Below are 25,361 nucleotides of genomic sequence, written 5' to 3'. Positions count from 1 at the left end.
TAGAACCTTGTAAAATATGGTTTCGCTCGATGATTAGTTATGCTTCCTTATCGACTCGTTTTGGGGTTTTCGCAGTGAAACTACGGTATACATACTCAACTGTGTTCCCTCTAAGAGATATTGTAAGAACACCTCTAGAGTTGTGGAACAGCGTAAAGCTAGTTTACGTCACTTCCGCATTTGGGGTTGCTCTGCACATATGCTTGAGGCTAATCCCAAGAAGTTTGAATCACAGTCGAGGTTATGCCTCTTGTAGGCTACCCCAAAGGTACACGAGGGGGTTATTTTTATGATCCGAAGGAAAATAGGGTGTTGTGTTTCAACAAACGCTACTTTCCTGGAGAAGGATCATATAATAGAGCACAGTCCACGAAACAAAGTCGTTGTTGCGTGGGCTTTCCAATGAAAACTACTGAAACTTCAACAAGAGTTGTTGAAGAGCCTGCCTACATCAGCAAGAGTTGTTGATGGGAGTTCATCCAGTAGGTCGATTCCACCTCAAGATTTGAAGGAACCTCACGTAGTGGGAGGGTTTGCGAAACCCACCCATTCGCTATCTGGGTTTCACGGAAATCCTTGTTATGGTAGCAGATGGCAACAATGAGGATCCATTGTCTATCGAAAGGAAATGGAGGATGTTGTCTGGGATGAATAGGTCAAGGCCATGGATCTCGAGATGGAGTCGATGTACTTCAACTCAGTATGGGATCTTGTAGATCAGCCTGATGGGGTCGACCTATAGGTTGTAAATGGATCTACAAGCGCAAACGAGGTGCTAATGAAAAGGTACAGACCTTCAAAGCTTGACTTGTGGCAAAGGTTATACCCAGTAAAGGGAGTCGACTATGAGGAGACTTTCTCGCCTGCTGCCATGTTAAAGTCGATCCACATCCTCTTGTCCTTACAACTTATTATAATTAATGAGATGTGCAAATGGACGTCAAGACGACCTTTCTGAATGGCAATCTGAGGAGACCATTTACATGGTGCAACTCGAGGGATTCATAGCCCAAGGTCAAGAGCAAAAGGTTTGGAAACTGAAATCGGTTCCATTTATTGGACTGGAAATAGGCATCTCGATCTTGGAACATACGGTTTGGAAACTGAATTGGTCCATTTATGGACTGAAATAGGCATCTCGATCTTGGAACATACGGTTTGATACTGCGATCAAGTTGTATGGCTTTGACCAAAACGTTGATGAACCTTGTGTCTACAAGAAGATCATCAACGCTTCAATAGTCTTCTTATTGTTATATGTAGACAATATCCTACTCATTGAGAATTATGTAGGTCTACTGATTGCAGTTAGAACTAGGTAACGACCTAATTCCAATGAAAGATTTAGGAGAGGTTCAGTTTGTTCTAGGTAGATTTGGGAGAGGTTCAGTTTGTTCTAGGTAGTTTGTTCTACGTAGTGCATCGAAAGATTTGATCCTTACCAGATACACGGATTTTGACTTTCAGACTGATAAAGACTCTCGTAAATCCACATCAGGGTCAGTCTTTACTCTTAACGGAGGAGTTGTAGTGTGGCGAAGCACTAAGTAGGGGTGTATCGCCGATTCCACTATGGTGTGGTGGAACAATTAGAATATATACTGCATATCCAAAAATTCTCAGATGAGAAATATTTGGCTCATGACCATAAGCAAATTGTAATGGCGAGTACTTATGATATGTTACTGGCCTAATGCGTATAAGTGACGTTGCATGCAATATAGCATGCCCCCACACAGAGGAAGGAAGCTTAGCTCTCATAAGCAATGGTCTTGCAATTAATTGCAATAAATGATTCTTCTAAACCATTTTGTATATGAACATGAGCTATAGGATGTTCAACACTTATCCCAATTAATATATAATAATTATCAAAAGCTTGAATGTAAATTCACCAGCATTATCAAGACGAATGGCCTTAATTGTATAATCAGGAAATTGTGCTCTTAACTTAATTATTTGAGCAAGTAATCTTGCAAATTCAAGATTTCAACCTGATGATAAACACACGTGTGACCATCTACTGGATGCATCTATTAATACCATAAAATATCTAAATGGTCCACTTGGTTGGTTAATAGATCCACATATATCACCATGAATTCGTTTTAAAAAAGGGTGAATATTAATAATAAGGGTTAACCTTCATTTTTTAGAAGGTGATTTAGTTCCCACTTTAGTTGGTGATGATCTAATTATTAATTTGCCTTGAGAGCAAACATCACATGATAATTCATTAGATTGAAGAATCTTTTAGCTCTTCGATGGGTGTTCACTTGAATTCTCAATAATTCTTCTCATCATTATAGACCTTGGATGACCCAATTTATCATGCCAAATAGAAAATATATTTGAATTCATGAATTTCAGGTTCATTGTTGCATATGTTTCAATTACTCGTATATGAGTATAATACAATCCATAAGATAAAACAGACAACCTTTCCAATATATATTTTTCATTTGAGATAGTAGAGATAATATATAGATATTCCACATTATTCTTACTATCAGTCTCAATATGATAACCATTGCAACATATATCTTTAAAACTTAGAATATTTCTCTTTGATTGACTAGAGTACAATGCATTGTCAATTGTAAATTTTATTTATCTAGGCAAAAATATTTACTTTTCGAAAATCTTTGATTAAGTTTGCAGAACCTGATATTGTATTTACTTTTGTTATCAGTATTGTCAATTTGAAAAAGTATTTTTTATTTATAAGTATTGTGTGTGTAGTAGCACTGTCTGCTAGACATAAATCTTCTTTGCTCTTTTTTTTAATCACCCAACATATAAAAGTGATTCATGTTTCTTTATTAAAAGAAAATAATTACAATAAGAAAAACAAAACTTAAAATATACAAAAGTTACTAAAAAAACATGAATATAGATAAAAGAAAAACAACAACATTAAGTCTAGATATTCTCAAAGTCAAAAGAAACACTTGATGTTCTATCAACTGTGTCAATCTTCTTTTTGAGAGATTCAAAGAAATCCGCCACATCCAAAATTTTCATATGGGATGGTCAAATATATCATTATCTTGGTATGCAAAATTTGCTTCCACATTTATCTCTTTTTCCTCTAGGGAGGCTTGATAGAGGTCAACTAAGTGTCTTGACATACGACAAGTACGTGACTGATGGTCAGTCATTCCGCATTGAAAGCATTTATTTTCAACACTCTTTAAACTCTTATCTTGTGGAGCTTTTCTTTTATGATCATTATTTTGTGTACTTCTTTTGAAATTTAATTGATTAGAACAACCACCACAAAAATAATTATTATTTCTTCCTCTGCCATGATCACGACCTCGACCATGACCACGATTTCGACCACAATTATTAACATTCACAACATTCACTTCAGATAATGGTGTTATTCTAGTTGGGCGAGATTCGTGGTTCTTCATCAATAACTCGTTATTTTGTTCGACCATGAGAAGACATTAAATTAGTTTAGAATATTGTTTAAAACATTTCTCTCGATATTACTGTAAGAGCATATTTGAGACATGAAATGTAGAAAATGTCTTCTCTAACATATCAGCATCAATAATTTTTTCTCCGCATAACAACAATTTTGAACTAATTTAAAATAATGCAGAATTATAATCGATATTACTGCAAGAGCATATTTGAGACATGAAATGTAGAAAATGTCTTCTCTAACATATCAGCATCAATAATTTTTTCTCCGTATAACAACAATTTTGAACTAATTTAAAATAATGCAGAATTATAATCACTTACTGATTTAAAATCTTGTAGCCTTAAATGCATCTATTCATAACAAGCTTTAGGAAAAATAACTGTTTTTTTATGGTCATACCTTTCTTTCAAATTTTTCCACAAGATGTAGAGATCTTTTATTGTAAGATACTCCAATCCCTCGTGGAGATGATGAGGAAAGAAAATCATAGTTTTTGCTTTGTCCTAAATGAATGTTATATTTCTTTGTTTCTCCTAAGTTCATAACATCTAGGTGAATTTCGACATTGAGCACCCATGGCAAATAATTATTGCCAATAATGTCAAGGGCTGCGAATTCTAATTTTGTAAGGTTTGTCATGACAATACTATCACAAAATATTGTATTTATATCAGAAATTTAATATGTACTAAATACGTAAAATAACATTTAAGTTATTAATTATAATAAAGAGGAAAAAAACCGACCTGTCTTTAGGACCTGCCTTCAACGATGAAATCAACAGGAGCTCGTGCTGATAACGTGTTGTGAAATTAAGGAGCACAATGAAGTACAACAAATATGGAAAAATACAATATAATAATATATATTTAAATATAATAAATAAATAAATAATATGATATAATAATAAACTAAAATTATAAAATAACTAAAACTATAAAAATTGGGTAATATGGAAATTTAAGTAGAATTTTGAAGTAGATTAACCCACCAATGTTTATGATTTTAAGATCCACCAAATGTCACTATTCATAGGCAAAGTGGCAAATAGGATATGTATAGTCTTACATAAATACTAAACATGAATAACTACGAGGCACATCGACAATATGAAAATTGACATATGACTTTTAAGTTACGAAACAATGAACATCTATTTATTATTATAATGTTTATAATAAAAAATATATTATTAAAGATAAGGACAAAATTAATTTTGAGTTGCAGGGCACTTTGGATTTAGTTTGGAAGATTTTTCTCATTACTTCTTCTACTAAATAAATGAAATCTTTTCCAAAAAGAAAAAAATATAAATAAATAAAGAAAGAACCCTCCCCTTTTTTCACCCACTTTTTCTCCTCCTTTTCCTTTTCCTTTTCCTTTTCCGCCTCTTTCATATCTCTCTCTCCCTCTCTCTCTCTCTCTCTCTCTCTCTCCTTCCCTTTCAGTTTCTCTCTCCTCCGGCAAAACCCTAAAGTGCCGTTTACTCCCACCCAAGTAAGTTTTCTCTCTCTCTTTCTCTGTCTTTGTCTCCTCTCTCTCTCTCTCTCTCTCAATATATGGGGTCCTTGTGTGTGTGTGCGCGCGCGCTCTTTGACCATCACTGACATTTCATATATAAATATTGCTATCATTTGTTCTTTATACTTCTTCTATATCCACTTTTTTATATTTTTTTTTCATTCTTTTTTGTTTCTGATGAACTGTGATTTCTAATGGTTTTTTCCAAGATATTTTCTAACCCCTGATTTTGTTTTGTGTAACCGAATGATGGGCATTTTGAATCTAAATTTGGCCCCTTTTTAGGGTTTATGGTGGAAATCTATGTTAACGGATTACGTTATGTTTGCCCTTTATCATGTTTTTCTTTTTGCGATTTATGTATTGAAGAGGGACTTTAATTAGATAGAACCCCTAATTTTTAGTTGGTTGGTGGGATACTGGAATTTCCAATTTTGGAACTTTTGAATCAAGAGTGTTCTGTTAAATCCACCCATTTTGGTTATATCGAGATCTTGCTGGAATTAATTTTTAATCCTCACTGTTGGGTTTGGGAAAGAGAGTTAATGTAAGAGTATTTGATGACTTTCGTTTTCTTTAGGGCTTAATTGCAGGGGGCTGGCCAATTTTTTTAATTTGTAGGAATTTCAAAATGATGTTGAAAATTCACTTGTTTTTCCTCTTCAATTTCTATGTTCTTTTTGTTTGTTGGGTGATTGAGGTTGATTTGAAGCACCTCTTTTCTTCCTTCTTAGTCTTACTTTTTGTGTTTTTATTAGATAATATAATATTAAATTCATCTTCATCCATTAGCTTAAATTTTTAAGTTAATCGATAATTTAAGATGATATCAGAGAAGGTCCTATGTTTCAAACCCTTACAATGTTATTTCCACTCCAATATTTCAGGCCCATAAGTGAGAGGAGTATTAGATGATATAATATTAAATTCGCTTTCACCCATTAGCTTAAGCTTTTGGGTCAATTGGTGATTTAACGGTTTTTAATGGTTCTCTTGGTCTTATATAATTCCACAGCGTTGGTGACTATTTTGAGCTCTCACTCATATGTCTATGGTTGTTATGTTTAGAACAGGGGAGTTTCTTGAGTCTAACCTGTAATCTCTGCTTATTGTGTTTACTCTGTAGTTCTAATGGATGGTGATGCGTTGAACATGCGTAATTGGGGTTACTATGAACCATCTTTGAAAGCACATCTTGGTCTGCAGCTCATGTCCACAATTGGTGAGCGAGATGTGAAACATTTTCTGCCTGCACGGGACCCTTCTGCTATTATTAATATGAATGTGGCATTTCATTCACGGGAATCTGTTGTTTCTGAAGCACCAGTACCGACAAACTGGGCGAGGGATGGTTGGCTAAATCATCAAAGAGACAAGCTTCTCAATATGTTACCGCCCAATACTAGTTATTCTCTGCTTGCAGAAACATCAGCCCCGCAACCCATGCAAATGTTACAGTCGCATGAGACATCAAGAGATGAAATGGTCCTCAAGATTGAAGAACCACTTGTGAAGAAAGGAACTAAACAACCAAAGAAACGACAGAATGGGGGTGCTCCTAAAACTCCAAAACCAAAGAAGCCTCGAAAGCCCAAAAATAATGATCCTTCAGTTCAACAGGTGAAGGCACCAAAGAAGAAGATGGAACTTGTTATAAACGGGTTTGATATGGATATATCTAGCATCCCAATTCCAGTATGCTCTTGCACTGGAACTCCTCACCAATGTTATAGATGGGGCTATGGTGGCTGGCAATCAGCTTGTTGTACCACAAGTTTATCTCTACATCCTTTGCCCATGAGTGAGAAGCGGCGAGGTGCAAGAATTGCTGGTCGTAAAATGAGTCAAGGTGCTTTTAAGAAGGTTTTGGAGAAACTTGCAGCTCAAGGCTATAACTTCTCTAACCCAATTGATTTAAGAAGCCATTGGGCGAGGCATGGAACCAATAAGTTTGTCACCATCAGGTAGATTAGCAGAGTATTATGATGGTAGAGGGCCGAGTCTGTTTTTACATGTATATATCTGTGGCCTTTTGCAGCAATCTTTGGGTAGCTATAGCTGGTAACTTTTGCTCTTTATAGTTTATGGGTGGGTTCATAAAGTTTGGGAATTTCCATCCTCTTCAATCTTGATTCGTTTTGTAGTAGTTTTTGATTTATTGGAATATCTTTTATTGCTATTTTCTTTCGATCTTTTGTCTTGGATCAGTTATCTAATTGTTATTTAAGTTGAAGGTCAACTGATTTGATACAATACAATATGCATTCTCTTTTATCTTGGTCGATGGATATGGATGACCTTGCCTTCTTGGAGAAACAGAACTTGCAGTTACCCATATTATTCTATTTCTTTTCTGTCAACTTTTTCCTTTGGTTTAAATACTACTTTGCTATTGGACTTTCAGTTTTGATTCATTTTGCTTCTTTTACTTTTAACTTTGGTTCATTTTAGATTATATACTTTAAAAATGTCTATTTTGGTCTTTGCACTTTTAAAAAGTGACCATTTTAGACCATGCATTTTGCAAAAGTGACCATCTTGGTCTCTATACTCATGCTTTGAAGAGTGACTATCTTTGTCTCTTAAAAATGAAAATAAAGGGACTAAAAGGGACACTTTTTAAGCCTTTTTGATTTTACAAAATCACAAAAGACTTGCATTTCATCGTCATCTTGATTTATCCAGGCGCATGGCCTCTGAGATGGCCACTCATCTATTTTGTTATAAATTTTCCTTTGTACTTGTTCAACATCTGCAGTAGTAAAGTTGATTCAATCCTCAGTTGCTCTCTATGAACTGAGAGTGAAAAACAACAGTAGGAAAGTTTCTTCAATTAGATTTCATTAGAAGATTGTTTAGATTTTGGCATGTCTATATTGTTTTAAATGTAATGCATGTTAGAACTTAGAAGTTGATACATGAATGCTGGGCTTGATTTAACTCTTTCTGGAATTTGTTCTAGTTTGTTGTGCAACTTAACAATATATTATCATCAGGCTGTCTTAATCTGACATCGGGCCTCATTTTTGTTCATGCATTTGATTCACCTATGTCGCGAGGAAACCTTGTTTCTGAAGTTAAGAAGTTCATTATTAAGTTTTTGGTTCCATTTGGTTATTGTCCATGGGTATTTTTATTTTGCAGAGAAACATTGTAAAGTAGCAGTTGATTCCTTTCTGTTGATTATAGAAGTGAGATTTTTCTAGAAACTGCCTGAGCATTTATGTCCAATATAGTGTTGAATGGTGAAATTTGAGATTTCAGGAGGATTAGAGAGTTCACAAAGTAAATGGTTACTTGTTTAGTGGAAAATTTCAAGGAACACTCTCTTACATGAGGTTGATACCAAGCTGCATAAGGTTTCTGTAGGTATTCCAATTCTCTCTCAAATTAACCATGGTGGATTTGCTAGGAGCAGGTTCTAAACTCAGTTGTATTTTAGGTTCTAAGTTCCAATGATAGTGGTTTATCTAGTAATTGTAAAAGTCATGCAACAAAAGTAGATGTCCTGTTATGCAATGATTGTTTTAATTTTGAACAATTATACATGTCCATTGATTATTCAAGGAAAAATGACTTTTGAGTTGCTTCAAAAAATAGGTTGAAACTAAGAAAAAACAAATGAAGTACATCTAATGACTTCTGATTTACTTGAAAAAAATAGATTGACACTAATCTTGAGAACAGTTAACTACAGAAATCTTATTCTCAGTTTTCTCAATTTTGAACCTTATGATTTGAACAGAGAGAGCGCAAATGCAAATTCATGTCGATGAATCATTAGTTTGTTGAATAATTGATCTTGTACACGTTACTGTAGAACTTTGAAGATGTAAACTTTTAATTCCTTTGCTTGTGTTTCATTGGTTGAGAAATCATATTAATCTGATAATTAGTCTATTAAGAGTCAAATTATACCCCACTACAGCTTCATTATTACTAAACAAATGCACCAGCTTATTTCTAGATACAAAGATTGTATGAAGAGAGAGCCATCTATCATTTAATAATTGAAATTGCATTACTATGATATTAACACTACAGAATTAAAGGTCAAATCAATCTTTCGAACTTCTTTTTTTCTTTAATTCAAACAATCCAATCACATAATAACTAAAGATGCATTTATAAAGCTATTGTATTAACTACACAAAGGTACATTTTTTTTAATATAACTTTTAAATGTTAAAGCTAGTGTATTAACATCACGAAGGAACTTCATCGAAACCAAGAGTGAGATATCATACTTCAGCAATAGTCACCATAACACCACAATACTCTCAACCTAACTTAAATTCTAGGTTAAGCTACAAATTTAGTTCATAGATTATACGTTTATGTATTTGGTTTTTAAACTTTTAAAGTTACAAAGTGTACCTGAGTTTTGATATTTTTTGAAACTCAATAATTTATTAGACACGAAAATTGAAAGTACAGGGACTTGGTAAACACTTCTAAAAGTTCATGAACTAAACAGGTACAAACTTTAAAGTTTGGGAATGAACTTGTAATTTCAATCTAAAACATAGAAATGTAATATCAGGCAGACAAAGAAACTTGATCGCGTTAGAGGCGGAAGAAATAGATCTTGTCAAATATCTTCAAGAAAAGTGGAGCCCTAGGGAGGAGAAGAGGAAGGAAACAATGATAGGGAGAAGAAATAGAATTAGGGTTTATAATGAGAAGAGTGGAATGAAGAAAGGGGGAAGTAGATAAGATTAGATAGACAATGCACAATATATAGAAAAGGGAAAGAAGAAAAATGGAATGTGGAGCCCTCAAACTCAAAGAAAAAGAATAGGAGAATGAAATGAAACGAGGGATAAGAATAACAAGAAATTAAAATAATAATAATAATAATAATAATAAAGATAGGGTTGTCTCATGTGCAAAATTTCCCCTTCTCCCAAACATGAAAACATGGTATAAAATATATATATATATATATATATATATATATATATATATATGTTAATGAATTAAAAAAAGAAAAAAAGAAAGAGAATTATAAAATTGGTTTGGTTTGCCCTTTCCCTCTCTCCTTATTTTAAAGCGACAACTACTTCTTTGATAGATACCCATTTTTAGCTCTCTCTCTTTCTCTCTCTCAGTTTTCTCTTTCCTCTCTCTCTCTTTCTGAGGTTTCTCTCTCCTCTCTCCTCTCTCCTCTCTCCTCTCTCCTCTCTGTCTCTGTCTCTCTCTCTCTCCAGAAGGGCAAAACCCTAAAGAGCCGTTTACACCCACCCAAGTAAGTTCTCTCTCTCTCTCTCACCCCTTCTTTCTCTTTCTCTCTCCTCTTTCTCTCTCTCTCTCTCGAGTTTGAATATATGGGTCCTTCTTGTACTATTAAGCCTTGTTATCTGCAACCCCATATAAATATGCATTTGCTTCTTCTTTTGAATTTTGTGATTCCCGGATTTCTTATTTACAATTTTGCTTAGATCTGTGGTTTTTCTGATTTGGGTGCTTTGGAAAACCCTAATTTGTTGCAGTTTCTGCATGATGGGTGTTTGAGATCTGATGTTTTCTTTGCGTTCAGGGGTTTTTGACTTTTGGAGATCTCTGTTTAGGGCTTGTATTTTGATTTCGATGTTGTCAATGTGAACAAGTTTTGATTTTGATGATTTTTTTTTTTAAAAAAATTGTTTGTAATATTTGAATATTCGAGTTTTGGACTGCGGAAATGAGATCTGAACCCTAATTTGTTCGATTGATTGAATTGAATGTTGGATCTGGAATCTTGTTTTATGACGAATAATATCTAGGAAGAAGGTGGATCTACGAAATTTGTGTCTTAATCGTCTTATAGCAAATTTTCATTGTTGTTTGTTCCCTGTTTCTTGTAAGATTTGAGTTGCTCTTTGATTGTCCTGTTGTTTTTTTTTCATTTCCCTTCTATAGGATATTTTGTTGCTTCATTTGTTTTCATTTCCAAGACATTATGATGTGGTTGAACAATCGCCATCCAAGTACTGTTATTGGGAAGATTCAAAACCTGAGAACTCTTCTCTTATTGTTGTTATGTTTGATATGTAGTTCTTATGGATGACGATGCGTTAAACATGCGCAATTGGGGCTATTATGAGCCGTCCTTTAAAGGGCATCTCGGTCTGCAGCTCATGTCGTCCATTTCTGAGCGGGACATGAAACATTTCTTACCGGGCCGTGATCCTTCTGTTATGGTTAATGCTAATGGATCGTTCCATCCTCGGGATTGTGTTGTTTCGGAAGCACCAGTGCATATGAACTATGTGAGGGACAATTGGGGGGGTAACCCCAGAGATAGGTTTCTTAATATGTTACCTGCCAATCACAACTATCCTGTTATTCCAGAAACTTCAGGAGCTCACTCCTTGCAGATCTTGCAACCACCCTCTTCATCTAGAGATGAAATAGCAGCAAGTAGAGTTGAAGAACCTCCAGTGAAGAAGGAAGGTGGGAAAGCAAAGAAAAGACAGAGTAGTGAGGGTGGCCCCAAAACCCCCAAAGCTAAAAAACCGAGGAAACCGAAAGATACTAGCACGGCTGTGCAGCGTGTGAAACCACCAAAGAAGAATATTGATCTTGTTATAAATGGGATTGATATGGACATTTCATGTATTCCAATCCCAGTTTGCTCTTGCACTGGAGCTCCTCATCAATGTTATAGGTGGGGATGTGGTGGTTGGCAGTCTGCCTGTTGTACAACCAACATATCAACTTATCCTTTGCCCATGAGTGACAAAAGACGTGGTGCGAGGATAGCTGGGCGAAAAATGAGTCAGGGTGCGTTTAAGAAGGTACTCGAGAAACTAGCAGCTGATGGCTATAATTTTGCTAACCCGATCGATTTGAGGACTCACTGGGCGAGACATGGTACTAATAAGTTTGTCACAATCAGGTAGACTAATTCTCTTGGTACTTCATGGGCTTCCGGGTTATGTCGCGTCATGTCTGCTTGAATTGTGTATATATCTGCACCCTTCTGCAGAGCTCTGCTGGTAGTTTGTAGTTCATGAGTTTTATTAACATTTCATAATTGTTTACGACATTTGGACACGTTGGTTCTTTTATTTATTTTCCCCTTCAGCTTATGTGATACGTGCAAACAAAAAAAATTTATCTGGATGAACTTTCATTTATTTGAGATTCCTTTTGAAAGTATTTCTTATTCTTTGTTCCATGTTGAAGATTAGTAACAGATCCTTCGAAGTTCTAACTATTATTTGAGCTTGTGACACTTCCCCTCCATGTTGAAGATTATTAAAGGAGGGGGACGAAGAACACAGGCAAACTGGAACAAGTTAATCTTCTGTTTTTCTTCAGGTAAGGATATATATTGGTGGTGGTACTTGGATTGGTTCATGAAGTCGTGAAATAAATAGTGTGAAACATCTTTAAGTTGTCAATGTTCATTGAATAAGCTTTAAGTTATTTGGAGTGGATTTGTTCAAAAAAAATTATTTGGAGCGGAAGTTGTTGCCTTGCTTTTTCTTGATTTGGATATTTTTTGGCTGTCGCATATCCTCCAGTAGAAGCAAAGTTGAAATGTTTTGTCTCCCAGAGCAAGCAATCTCACATTATCATGATGAAGTTTAGTGTGTACAGGTCGTTATAAATTAATAGAAAACTCATTTCTATGGACTTTCCGCCGTTTTGATTTGAAGTGTTCTGTAAGATCAGATTGGTCTTGGGCCTTTATCATGTGAAAATCAAGAGACCAAAATTTATCTCGAATTAGAATTAAACAAAGTGGTTATGACTTCCTTGCTAGTTGGGAGTGACTTGCGGGGTAGGCATTATTTAACATTTCATCAAGTTAGTTTGCCTTAATTATCTGTGATGTTGCACCAACTTCAGTCTTTGGGTGTTCGGTAGAAGTGGAACTGAACATTTCGGGTCCTGACTCGTGTTGTTCGAGGGAGGGGGATTGACCAGAGCATAGTTAAAAGAAAACAGGAGGATGAAAAGTCACAGAAAAAACAACTTAAATATGTATCTCCAAAAGATCAAGAATGTAAAATCAAATGGTTGCTTTTGTTTGAGAAATATAAATATATACACAACACATGAAACACTAACAAAATCCATGGACATTGTGGTCGCACTCCCTACTATATCAATCTTTCTATTTCAACATTACAAGACTTTAGATGCATTGTTCTGAGCTAATTATCTGTTATCGTCACTAACTATTTTATACCATACACTAAAACACCATCTTTTACGCCTTGTCGACCTGTTAGTTGCAATCCTTCCTCCAAGTCGTCCTATCGAATCACAGTTGTAAACTAGTTTACAATTTGTTTCCTATTCACAAAGTTGCTGCTGCTGCATTAGTTCATGTATATAGATATCCAGGTTGTGACTGTTGTGAACTTCCTGTGAACCATATCCATGGTTAAAAAGCTAAAATCAATCACAAATAGAACGAAATTGGAAACAAAAAGAGTGCCAAGTATTAAAACTGAAGAAACCATCCAAACCTCGATTTGGTACTTTCGGTCTTCAATAAAATTTAAAACTAAAAACGTTTTAATTCGATCCGTTTTGGTTGATTTCTAATTGGGCTTTCAGACTTAAACTTACTGAATATGCAGAGCATGACAACAAAAGAAATGACCTGAGACTAATGAAATTAGAAGCGTCAAGGGAGTAAACATACCATGTTGAGAGAGCATTCAGATTTAACTCTGGGGAGGAGAGCCTGGCTCAGATCCATAAATGGAAGCATATGACATTGTGTCCTCCTTGGATATGGCCACAAAGTTCAATGGTGCAGTAGATAACCTCCTCATCTCTTTAAAGTATCCATTTTGGCGACCGGAATAGGATCTAGGCGTCAGGAGCTCTGGAGTTGCTCCACCAACAGAGTTTCGGCGAGGCGTGGGTGTCATCGATCCATTACCATTTGCACGATATCCATTAGTCTTCCTAAAGCTGTTGCTCTTCCGTGGACTGGGTTTAGAGCCGTATATAGCTTCCTTCTCAGTGAGGAGCATATCTTGGAGTTTCTTTTGATCCTGGAAATGGAAGATTGATCTTTCTTTTCAGGAAATGACAATTAACAGAATGGCTTAACCTGATAATTCAAAATGAGAACATAAATTAAAGTACCCTGTGTCTCTTCTTCTCCTCTTCTCTATGCTGTCTACTTAATTTATAATCTTCAAGTATAGTCACCAATCTTGCCTGAATGAATATGAACTAATGAGCTTCCCAATACAAATGATGCAGATTGCAAAAGAAACAGAGAGATAATCCTTACCCCATCATAAAGAAACATAGTCTTCTTTTCATCTTCCCAGGCCAGAGTTTTGTGTATCAGATTGTCAACAATGGCTGAAAAGAAACGCCATTAGCTATAGCTGCTTTACCAATTTTTGGAAAGGAATGCATTTTCTACCTCCAAGTTTTTGACCTTTTAAAGTTTTTATGACTTCGAATTAAATTTGAACATATGGTGAAATCAATACCCTTCTTAAGTTGTTGCATGTGAGGTAGAATGATTTGAACCTATGACCACGTAGATGAAGTAGAGATATTTTAATTGCTAAGCTACACTCAGGTTGGTTGCTACCTCTGAGATTTGTGGGCAAGGGTGAGCAGGAGCAGTCTTGTAGTTGTGTGAAACTAATTTTGTGGGGGGCTGGTCTTAGTGGCAGTACTGTGAGTTTGGTTTTCATTGGGTTATAGTATTCAGAAGTTGTGTTTGAATATTTGTTTTTGATATTTGTATGTTTTGTTGGTTGGGTTAGAAGTAATTTATTGATAGTTTTGGAAAATTTGTAAGTTCAAATCAACTTGATAAAGTTAAAACTTAAACGTTTGAATTGATCCTCCCAACTTAAGGATAGGGAATGTTCTGTTTGTCCTGATATGAAGAGAAGAGAAAACTCTTCCTGAGAAAAAATACCTGGGATTTTGCTAACAGCTACTCTCGCTCGCTCTGCACGTTTCAGATTAACATGTGAACCTCTCCCTGCATTGTAGCGATTCTCGTCCTGCAATTCAAATGACAAGATATTAGTGCAATAGAGCAAGCCTAAATAATCTCGTTTCGTTTCACTCTATAAGCAAAACAAGAAAGACTTTGTAACCTCGCTATGTACCCAAACATGCAATGTATAACATTTATAAATGCGAAGACAATATAAAAAGTAGTCAACATCTCTCAGATGTTGCAGGCAAAACCAAAATACTCAGCTTACTTGATTGTACTCTTCAAGCCAATTTTCTTCCTCACATGCAGATAGCCAACGGTCTACTCTATCCATGATGTCTTTTCTGCTGGTGGCTTCTTCTTTTACTTTGACGATTTGCACTTCAATATTTGCAAGGAGTTCAGAAGGATCTACTAGACCTATTAAAACAGCAAGCATGTAAAGTAATTGAGTTTTATTTTGCCTGACAAATGAGATCGAGAAATTGATTGTCGTTATTAAGATTGACTTGATGTAAATTTGAACAATGTAGGATCTCATTACCTGAATCTATCAAAGCATTTGATTTCTCAGAAGCTGTGCTAGGATCAGCTTCAATGTGAGTCATTCTACAAATCTCCTCCAACTCAGACCTCCTTTTCAGTACGAGTTGTTTCATTCGACCTGCTTTTAGTTTAGTTAACCTCTCCACTTCTGCCGATGCCTGGTGACATCAAAATGAAACTTAAGTGTTTTCGTTTGAAAGTCGGCAAGAAAATCATATTTGAGAATGCTCCAAACCTGTTCAATTGTCTCTGTTGAGAGAAGACCCGGTTCTGTGATTTCTGTTTCAGATACACGCATGATGGAAGTAATCCGGGAAAATTTACTCTTTTCATCACGTGAAGTGTCCATCAAATTCCAAAGTTCAAATAATGATGTTAAAATGTCCTTCAACTGCAGGTTGAAGCAAGTTCTAAAGTTAGTAGATAAAGGCAAATGACAAGAAATCTCGAGTGAGGACCTGCACAAGCTTACCTTTTGGATTCGAGTTTTCCTTTCGGTTTTCAATGTAAGAATGGTGTGTTCTAGGCCTTCCAATGTGCTATTGCTGATATTTGTAGCTTGTTCGATACTCGATTTTTCTAAGCTCGGATGCACATCACTTACGGTCTGGCCGAAATCCAAACCAAGGACACCACAGAGAGAATGGACCTCACTAATATGTTCCAAAACCTTATGAAGTCGATCAGACTGCAAAGAATTTTTAGTCAATCATCATTCAAGTTAAAATAAATCACTTCCAATATGTGAAGAACAGTGAAACGTTAACAATGTAAAACTTATAAAAGGTCATTATCCTCAATTACATGATATCTTTTAGTTTCTATTTTCGAACCTTTTCCTTTTGCAGGGTGCGAAGATGTGTTTGATACTCATTAAGCTTTCTCAAAGACAGGTCTGTTTCTTCCAGGGTCAAAGAATTGATGATCATGTGATCATTAACATGGTTGCTGTATCCCGAAATCTCGACACTGATCTTCTCGATTTGGGTTTTTATATCTGCAAATTGTTTCAAACGCTCTTCTTTCTTCGTCTTCAATTCTTCTACTAAGGGAGTGACACAAGCAAGCTTTTCTTTCAATGTTTTGGACCTTTTGTCAATTTGACTCTGCCACCAAAGGAAACAAATAAGAAACACAAAAGTCAACAACATGGTCATGGAACATGATTCAACTCTTATCAATAATCACAAGGACCCAAACTTAAAGGAGATGCTTGGGGTAAGGAATTGGTTATTATAATCCTAAATTATTATAGTTGAGTTATAATAGTTTGTATTTGGGGTGTAGATTATTTTAATTTGGGTTATAATAGTATGTATTTGAGGTGTAAACTAGTTTAGTTTGAGAATGAAATAGTAAACACGGTAGAAAAGAATAAAAAAGTGATAAATATAAAATAGTAAAAACTGTAGCAAATAGTAAATACTGTAGCAGAGGTTTTGAAATAATGTTCACTGTAACTAATTGGGGAGTACAAAATAATATTTAGTTATTATAGTCTTAGGATAGTCCTTGCTCCAAACACCCCTAAATGTTCTCCAAGCTATAAGGAACAAGTATGTAGGAATATAATACGAGAGAGAACTTTATCTTTACCGGAGAATTTAGTTCGCCGAGAGAAGCCATCAATGTTGCAACCTCAGCCTCCTTCGATGCAACGGATTGATGTAGTCGTGCCTTAGCATTTGCAGCTTCCTCGACCTTTCTCCGGTACACTTCCAAGCATTCCCTCTCTAATTCAAGGAGCATGCGGTCTTTATCAGCTTCACTCTCGCCAATGTCACTCCATATTTGCTGAATTCATAAGAAATGAGAGAATATCAGTAAACTTCTATCAAATGAGGAACCATAGATGAATCAAAACAGCACTAAGAAAGTTGAAAGAACCGTATAATTCATGTGAATTATAATCATATATACATCTAACTCTCCATATGATGAATCTAACTAAGCATTATAAGAAAATGGAAACAAAGACCTTCCCAGCAAGCTTAAGAACAGATACAGTGAAATTTAGGACAAAGTTTAACAAGAGAAACAGAGAGGGAGGCAAAATTAGGAAGAAGACACAAAAAAGGGATTTTAGAAGAGAGCCTTGGGTCCTTAAATGTCAAAAAGTACAAAATTAGTCTCTCATGTCTAAAATAAATCATTAGCACTAGCAGCTAACTTTTCATAGCCCCTAAAGAACTGACTCATCATAAGCTTCACTGAGGAGAAGCATATAACAAAAGATTCTCACAAACCCATCATTGTGAAGCAGATTACAAACGAAACAAGAAAGAAGAAAGCAAAAGAATGAAAAGTGGGAGAGAAAGAAAAGACCTGAAGTTCTCTGAGCAAAGCATTACAACTAGAGCTCGTGCGAATACTGGTAAAAGGACTACCAACAGCCAACATTTTCTTTTCTTTTCTTTTCCCTTCTACAGATCTCGATTCCACTGATAAAAAAAAATCCCCCAAATTGCTCAAAAAACCCAAAAAGGGATTACTAGAACTGACAAACAGAAAATTCCTCAAAACACTTGTGTTAAACAGAGCTCAAAACCAGCATCAGCATGACAAGTGGGTTCTAATTGTTGAATGAACTCAAGAACAGACCAAGAAAACAAGACACATTTTGTAGTGTCTAATCCTCCTCCTTCAAAACAACCTCTGTTTCATCAGATCTGAGAACCCAAAAGCCATTTCTCCACCACCAAAAAGCCCATCTTCATCTTTCCTTCAAATTTCTTTCTCTTTTCACAAACCCCTTTTCTTTCCAGCTAGAAACTGAACAGAGAATGCTAAATAAAATCTCAAAGAAAACACCCAAAAGGGAGAGCTCAGAGAAACGACAGAAAGAGAAATGGGTAAAGTATCAGGGGAAAGAAATCATTGCTACCATTATTAGGAAAAAAAATTATATATAAGTAAAGAGAAAACTACAGCAGAAATTAAAAAAGAAAAAAAAAGAGCTTTTAAAAATAAAAAGAAAAAAAGAAGAACAGGGAGAAGCAAAGCAAAGTGAAGCAGTGAATAAATAGAAAAAGGATAAAAAAGAGGCAACTTTTTGGAATTTGGAGGTTGTGCTAAAATGCACTGACGTGGCAGGTAACAGTAACAGAATTGGTAGCGCATGTTAGCAAAATTGTATTTTCTAAACTTCTAGGGTTTGGTTTTCTGGTGAGTCAGAGAGCACTTGAAAATTATATAGAAAAAATTAAAAATTAAAAAAAAATGATCAAAAGAAAAGGCGAAGGAAAAAAAAAAAAAAACTTTTAGGTCTAGTTTCTATTCATTCCTTAGATAATGCATTTAGTTTTTAAGTTTTGAGTTTGATTTTAACTTAGTCCTTAAGTTTTGAAATGCTACAATTTTACTTTTGATATTTGAATTTTGCTTCAATTTAGTCTCCATATTTCAAGATTTACACTTCAACCTCGATTATTCACTGTATACTCATTTTACGTTTTTAGTTTTAAATTAAAACTCATTAAAAGAATTAAAATTAATTAAGTTTTACTCTATTTTATCACTTTTAAAATTGTACTTCATAATTATTTTTAATTAATTAATAAAAATTAACACCAATGATTGAAAGTGAGTATTTAATGAAAAATTAAGTTAAAAATATAAAATATTGAAATCTAGTGACTAAATTGAAACAAAACTTAAATATCAAAGATAAAATTATAACATTTTAAAATCTAAGAATTAAATTAAAACAAACTTAAAACCTAAAGACCAAATGTGTAATATTTGAAAATTTAGAAATCAAATAGAAATTAAATTCAAAATTTTCGATAAAAATGATATTTTTCCTCGAAGAAGAAACTTAATTTTTTTTTTCTTTTAGCGAAGATGGAAGCAGCTTGTTTTCATTACATTAAATAACTGACATTCAACCCCCACTTTCAATCTAGCGCGTTTGTTACACCGTCAAATAATAAAAGCGAGTGCGCTCCAGATATTTAATGGGCGCGTGGGTGTATTAAGTAGGAATGGTTCTAGTAGAAGTACAACATTTTGTTTCTTTTTTCTTTTTTCTTTTTCGAGAGAATAAATAAAACAGTTGTTTTTGATACAATAATAAATAAGATAGTTAATAGTTAGTCATGTTGCTCTTTTGATTTTGGACATTTTTTGTCATAATGTTTTTAAGAATAAAATAAAAAGATTGAATAGATGAGTTGAATTAATTTTAATAAAAAACTATGAATCAATTAAAGAAAAATGATCAACTAATAATAGTTGAATCGTAAATGTTCTCATTTTAAATTTACTTATTATTTGATTTGACCAAAATTGATTTAAGATATGAGATCGATATATTGTTTGTTTGAGTTAAAAAAAAAAAGAATTTTAAAAAGATTTTGAAACCCAAGTTTAGAAATTTTTATGATTTTTTTTGGGAAGAGGAATGATTAAATTGGTGGTGCCTAAGACATGAAATATAAATAAATAATTAAAAGAATATGTCATTATCTCAATAGAGTGAAAGCTTAACCTATACTAATAATACAATCAAATTCAAAATAAAACCTCCTTAATAACATCACATCACGCATGCTTTAATATCTTTGATTTAAGTTTTCTAGTTATATAATTAAGTTAATTACATGATATCTAGATTGTTATAATTGGCTTAATTATTATAATTTTGAGTTTTAATTTATGAGATAAAAGAAAAAAACACGTGAAAACTAGGAGAGAATATAATTGGACGGAACATGTGAATTATAATAATTGATTATTATGACCAAGCTTCAAAGTCAATATATGTGAAATGGATTTTTTTTTTGAAAAAATTAAAATCGAGAGGAATTTAAATGAATTTAATTAGTTCCGACTTTTCAAGTTAAATTAGTTAACGATGGCTCCTATAAGGAACGCAGATTAAAGGAGCATTGATTTACGTTTTTGCAATGTTATACCTCATTTTGAAAAAGCTTTTCTAACTTCAATTAATTTCTTAGGTGTCTTGTTATATATTCTTACCTTATGTTAGGTGTGATTTTGGATCGAAAGATATAATTAACATCTAAAAACGATAAGGTTAAGAACAAGAGTGATACGAATCAAAAGTGAAAACTGAGGATCAAAATGGGTCAAAGAAAATAAGGCTAGCTTGGGCCCGATTAAGGCTACAAGCCTTGCCAAATGCCTAACGGGGCATGCAACCCAAGAGAGTGTTTTGGACTCGAGATATGACCCAAACAAGATCTCGTCCTCGGCCGAGGCCGAGGCCAACCCTAGCTAAATATAAAACCGGGCACACCTCTTAGCTCGGTAGGTCATCTAATTATTCTAAGACGATTTCGAAACCCTAGAAAACAACCTAGGTCAATTTTTCCTATAAATACACCTCTTATGAGGTATTTAAGAACTTCTAACTTCTTCAATATTATACAATTTTCTTTCTGATTTGGGCATCAAAGCTCTTTTTCTTTGTTTTGCAAGTCTTCTCTTCCCCAAATTATAAATTTATCATTGTTGTAACGTGGAAGTCAAGTGCATTTTTCCTTGGCCAAAATTTGGCATCAACACCTTACTAATAAAATTATGATTTGAGAAAAACAAAACCATATTTTATTATAAATGTTGGTGCAGGAAGTTTGTATCCGTTTTTTTTTTTTTTTTTTGTGTACTGGTGTGGTGCCAAACCAACTATATTCTGTTGCCTATGTTAATACATGAAGTGTATAGTCTAGCTAAGCATAAAAGTAACATCAGGACTCTCTTTTGGATATTACTTACTCATTTTCTGTGGGGTGATCAAATATGGCTATTTATAACACTCTTCTTTTGACACTTGCATGTAGTTATGTGTAGCTCCATCGATGTTGTAGGGTTGTTGCAGTACTCGAGGCTGTAGAGTGTCAGGTCGAGCCTAACTCAGTTATTTCTTAGTTGGTATGTATTCTCGAGCATGGCTGGTTGACTTGAAACTCGAAACTCTAACTTTCCATTTTCGAGACTCACGCTCTCCATGCCACATCTCAATTTCTCTTGAGCTTGAACTTGTTCGTAGACTTTGAACCTTGTCTAAAATGACTCTTAGCTATATATAAAGTCTAGTAAAACATCAAATTTTCTTCCAACTATGTTTGATATTTTTTTAGTTGGGCTTTAGCATGTGGGTGTTGAGTTTTTACCATCATAATTTTTTGGCCTGATGGTTAGATTAGGTTAATTCCAATTTTATCGGATGTCCCCAAAGGGACGGTTAGGGTTAATTCATAGTTGAAAATTCTGAAACTTGATAATTCGATGGGACAAAATTGGAGTTGATTCTCAAAGCTAAATTTAAAGATAAGAATAATAAAGCTTTTCTAAAAAGAATACTACTAGAATCAAATATTAACTTTTCTAGTAGAAATGATGACGTCATAAAAATTTTGAAGGCTTCATCATAAGAATAAGAAACAATATATTTTTATTTTCCATTCTAAGAATTTTGAATATATTTTCGAAAAGGAATTGAAAAACATAAAAACATCACAAAACAAACTTGCTAATTTTGAAAATATGAAGATAAGAAATTGGGAAACATGAAGCAAACATCATCCAATGAGCCAAAGAAAATGACACATAAAAAGAGAGAGAAAATGGCCAACATTTTTTAGTTCAATACAACTCTATGTGAGTTGGCATTCATAAAACCCTAAAAAGATTTTTTCATCCTTCAAAGATTAAAAAAATATCACTATATGTTTTTGTAAAAGTTGGATTAAAAAGAAACAATAATCACTCTTAACTTTTACAAAGAAAAGAGCTTAAAAAGATAAATACTTTTTTAAATGAGCAATTAAATCCTCTCTCTCTCCTTACTTTCTCTCTCCCCAAGTTCAAAGCAATTTTTCAACTCCCTAAGTTTGTTGATGGGTTAAATGAGAGACAAAGTTATAATGTTGCACATGGGATTGCTATAAAATTGGACAAAAGAAAAAAAAAAAAAACCAATTTTCCTTTTCTCTGAAAGAAAGTTATTAAGTTATGTCATAAAAGTTGGGAGAGGGCCTTAGAAATGCTACATATCACAATATATCTGAGGGCTTTAGTTTGAATAAATACATTTAATTATACCATTATCTACATTTTCCTATTTTTTTATCTCAAAAATCTAATAAACTATTATTTGGCCTAATTTACGACATCCATGTCATTCATCTTTTTAAATATATATAATATTAGTACCATCAGAAGCATGTAACAAAAGTTTTTTGACGTTATGATTTTTCCAAAACGGTTCTTTTCAGAATCTAGACAAGTAAAGAATTTTTTTTCAAAATCCGAAAATTATTTTCCTCATAAATGAAAGTAATAATCGACAAGAAGATTCAAAGGAGAAAACAAAGTGTATTTGATATATACAACACGATATATTTGAATTTTCTAGAAATATATAAGCTAGTTTATACTTGATAAGTGCATGAACAAGACAATTTCTACAATATATTATCTTAGATATCAAACAATATATGTAATGTATATTTACATTTTTCAGTATATTTGTAAACACCAAAAAATAAACCATGATACATGCGATGTATAATTGCATTTTTCAATATATTACCAAGATATTTGACATATACTTGAGATCTCAATAGAGAGGTGATTGATTTTCAACTAGCAATATAGAAGAAAATAAACGAAATTTTCTAGAGTGAGTATAACATGAATTTGAAATATGAATATCAACCAAAATTAATAAATAACAAAAAAAAAAAAAAAAGCAAAGTCAAAATTAAAAAATGAAGTTTATAAAGAAAGAATTAAATATTTTGAAAATTTTATTGATGAGATTAATGATATTTAAAAAATAAAATCATAATATAACTAATAGTTAATCTGAAAATGATATCCAAGATGTATCTAGTTAATAAATATTACTAAATGTGATGACATTTGTGTAATTTTAGTTATGTAATTGGCTAGTTCTCCACATCTTTTTCTATTTAGTTGTTTTCATATCATCCAAAAACCCCAACCATTAAAGTAAAATCTTTCAGATTAAAAAAAATAAAAGAGTGAAATCTTTAAATCCAACTTCAAAAAAGACAAAAAGAAAAAAAGAAAAAGAAAAAGAAAAATAATAAAAAGAAAAAAGAAAGAAAAGGAAAATTAAGTCTTTGGTCAAATTAATGAGAGACTTTTTTTTTTATATATATTTTTTTAAAGAAGACCATGTCTTTACTTTTTGTGATATTTAGCCTATATAATTAATCTACATGTGCTGACATAAAATTTATATAATTTTACCTAGAAAATTGTGAAAATTATTTTGGAATAAAAATCAATTATCTAAATATAACTCAATCAATTAAGATAAATAGTATTTACCAAAAAGTAAATGTTTCAACTTCTAAAAAAATATGGAAAAAATAAATAAAAATCCAACCTTTTGCATTATTTTGAATGCATTTCTAAAAGATTAATTAACCTAAACATAAGAAAATCCATTTTTACACTTACCTTGAATCAATTAAAAATCTAAACCTATAATTGTATATCAACTAAAATCTTATTCTAAATCTATAGTTATTTTCACTAGATTCCATTTAAAATATAATAAGCTCAAAATTACTTAAATAAAACTATTTTTCCACCTAGATTCTACCAAATTAGTGGGAAAAATCGTCACACTTCTTTCTAAAAATTAGTAGAGAAAATTTGAGAAAGAAGATAATAAGAAAATCTCCACACATAAATTAAGGTTGTTATATACTACCTACCTAATTCTAGCATTTCTCTCTAATAATACTACGTTAATCTTGTATCTAAGAAAAGTATTACACACGTATAAAAATGATGCATTGATGGGTTTAAAACGCGATGCAAGTAGATTGTAAATTGGTTTGCTTGTTAAATTATAGGGTATTTTAATTAATATAATGACCAGTTTAGAGATTTAATCGATTCAACCAAAAAGTACAAGGTAGAGATTGATTTTTCCTAAAATATGAGATTTTTTAGGAAGTAAAATGAGATTATTTAACACTCTGAATAGTTTATATGAACCTAAAAAGTACTAGGTTAGTTAATTAATAATATATATATCATATCTTTTATGTTGAATATAATATACATATGTATGAAATTTTGAAGTGAACTTATCTCATAGGGTGTTCATGAGTTGGATTGGGTTGAAAATTTTTTTAGAAATCCAATTGTTCGAGTTGTGAATTTTTTCAATCCAAATAACCCTTATTAAAAAATGAACCCAACCAAACCCAACCATGAAATATTTGTGTTGGGTTGGTTCGGATAATCAAGTCATTTATTTAAAATTTTGTTCTAAAAAGAAGCAAAACGTAAATATGTAAAAAATTAATTTAATTATTTTCATATATTGAATTAAGATTAACAACTCAATTTTAATTTATATAGTGGAAATTTTCTTTCTGAAGTACAAAGAAACTAGTTTTAAGAGTTATTGAAGAATAGATTATTAAAAAAAATATTGGAATTAAATAAAATTAAAATCAATATATGTATAAATAATTTTGTTATAAGTAATAAAAAATATATTTTAAAGTTAATAATAAATTCGGATTGGTTTGAGTTATATTAGGTGAACTCATGAACCAACCTAATCCATAAAATTTTCATTTATTTGAATTCAATCCAACCCAAACCACACGGATTGAATTGGTTGGATTAATCGATTTTTTCGGATCATTAGATTTTTTGAACACTCCTACCACCTCACCTTCAAAATGGAAGATACCCATTTTTTGTTTCTGCATTGGATTCTCATAGTAATCATTTTCCATCATATCTATATATATATATAAAAGATGAAATGAGGTCAATGTCTGAAAAAGGAAAAAAAAATGGACTAAACACATGCAATAATTGAGCAAAATAAGTAAAATCAATTGGTTAGATAATTGTGAGGGTAAATTTTAATAACTTAAAACTCTTTTAATAAACATTTAATTTTTGGTA

The 25,361-nt window shown here is 33.0% G+C and overlaps 3 protein-coding genes across 3 annotated transcripts; 2 read left to right on the top strand and 1 right to left on the bottom strand.

The window, feature by feature from the left end:
* Nucleotides 1-4,776: 4,776 nt before the first annotated feature.
* Nucleotides 4,777-7,232, top strand: LOC120068118 (protein BASIC PENTACYSTEINE2-like). The gene is made up of 2 exons (XM_039019814.1): nucleotides 4,777-4,936; nucleotides 6,087-7,232. The coding sequence occupies exon 2, from the start codon at nucleotides 6,092-6,094 to the stop codon at nucleotides 6,926-6,928; it is 837 nt and encodes a 278-aa protein (XP_038875742.1). The 5' UTR covers nucleotides 4,777-4,936; nucleotides 6,087-6,091; the 3' UTR covers nucleotides 6,929-7,232.
* Nucleotides 7,233-10,023: 2,791 nt separating this feature from the next.
* On the top strand, nucleotides 10,024-12,103 carry LOC120068519 (protein BASIC PENTACYSTEINE2-like). Its single transcript, XM_039020315.1, has 2 exons — nucleotides 10,024-10,208; nucleotides 10,997-12,103. Exon 2 carries the CDS (start codon nucleotides 11,002-11,004, stop codon nucleotides 11,842-11,844), a length of 843 nt encoding a protein of 280 aa, XP_038876243.1. The 5' UTR covers nucleotides 10,024-10,208; nucleotides 10,997-11,001; the 3' UTR covers nucleotides 11,845-12,103.
* Nucleotides 12,104-12,933: 830 nt separating this feature from the next.
* Nucleotides 12,934-18,406, bottom strand: LOC120068518 (65-kDa microtubule-associated protein 6-like). The gene is made up of 12 exons (XM_039020314.1): nucleotides 17,754-18,406; nucleotides 17,025-17,222; nucleotides 16,262-16,534; nucleotides 15,901-16,116; nucleotides 15,664-15,819; nucleotides 15,427-15,586; nucleotides 15,151-15,302; nucleotides 14,856-14,943; nucleotides 14,208-14,281; nucleotides 14,057-14,131; nucleotides 13,605-13,962; nucleotides 12,934-13,321 (listed from the first exon to the last, which is right to left on the bottom strand). Exons 1-11 carry the CDS (start codon nucleotides 17,826-17,828, stop codon nucleotides 13,627-13,629), a joined length of 1,803 nt encoding a protein of 600 aa, XP_038876242.1. The 5' UTR covers nucleotides 17,829-18,406; the 3' UTR covers nucleotides 12,934-13,321; nucleotides 13,605-13,626.
* Nucleotides 18,407-25,361: the final 6,955 nt, after the last annotated feature.

This window comes from Benincasa hispida, chromosome 12 (genome assembly GCF_009727055.1).
Source record: "Benincasa hispida cultivar B227 chromosome 12, ASM972705v1, whole genome shotgun sequence".
NCBI lineage: Eukaryota > Viridiplantae > Streptophyta > Magnoliopsida > Cucurbitales > Cucurbitaceae > Benincasa > Benincasa hispida.
This window is presented reverse-complemented; position numbering and strand designations above follow the sequence as displayed.

What these genes read in the sequence shown, in the direction of transcription:
- LOC120068118 (XM_039019814.1), top strand. Translation starts at nt 6,092, where the DNA reads ATGGATGGTGATGCGTTGAACATGCGTAATTGGGGTTACTATGAACCA.
- LOC120068519 (XM_039020315.1), top strand. Translation starts at nt 11,002, where the DNA reads ATGGATGACGATGCGTTAAACATGCGCAATTGGGGCTATTATGAGCCG.
- LOC120068518 (XM_039020314.1), bottom strand. Translation starts at nt 17,828, where the DNA reads ATGTTGGCTGTTGGTAGTCCTTTTACCAGTATTCGCACGAGCTCTAGT. An exon ending in TCGGCGAACTAAATTCTCCG is followed by an intron (nt 16,535 to 17,024) that starts GTAAAGATAAAG and finishes CTTTGGTGGCAG; the next exon opens with AGTCAAATTGACAAAAGGTC. An exon ending in AAATGCTTTGATAGATTCAG is followed by an intron (nt 15,303 to 15,426) that starts GTAATGAGATCC and finishes CTGTTTTAATAG; the next exon opens with GTCTAGTAGATCCTTCTGAA.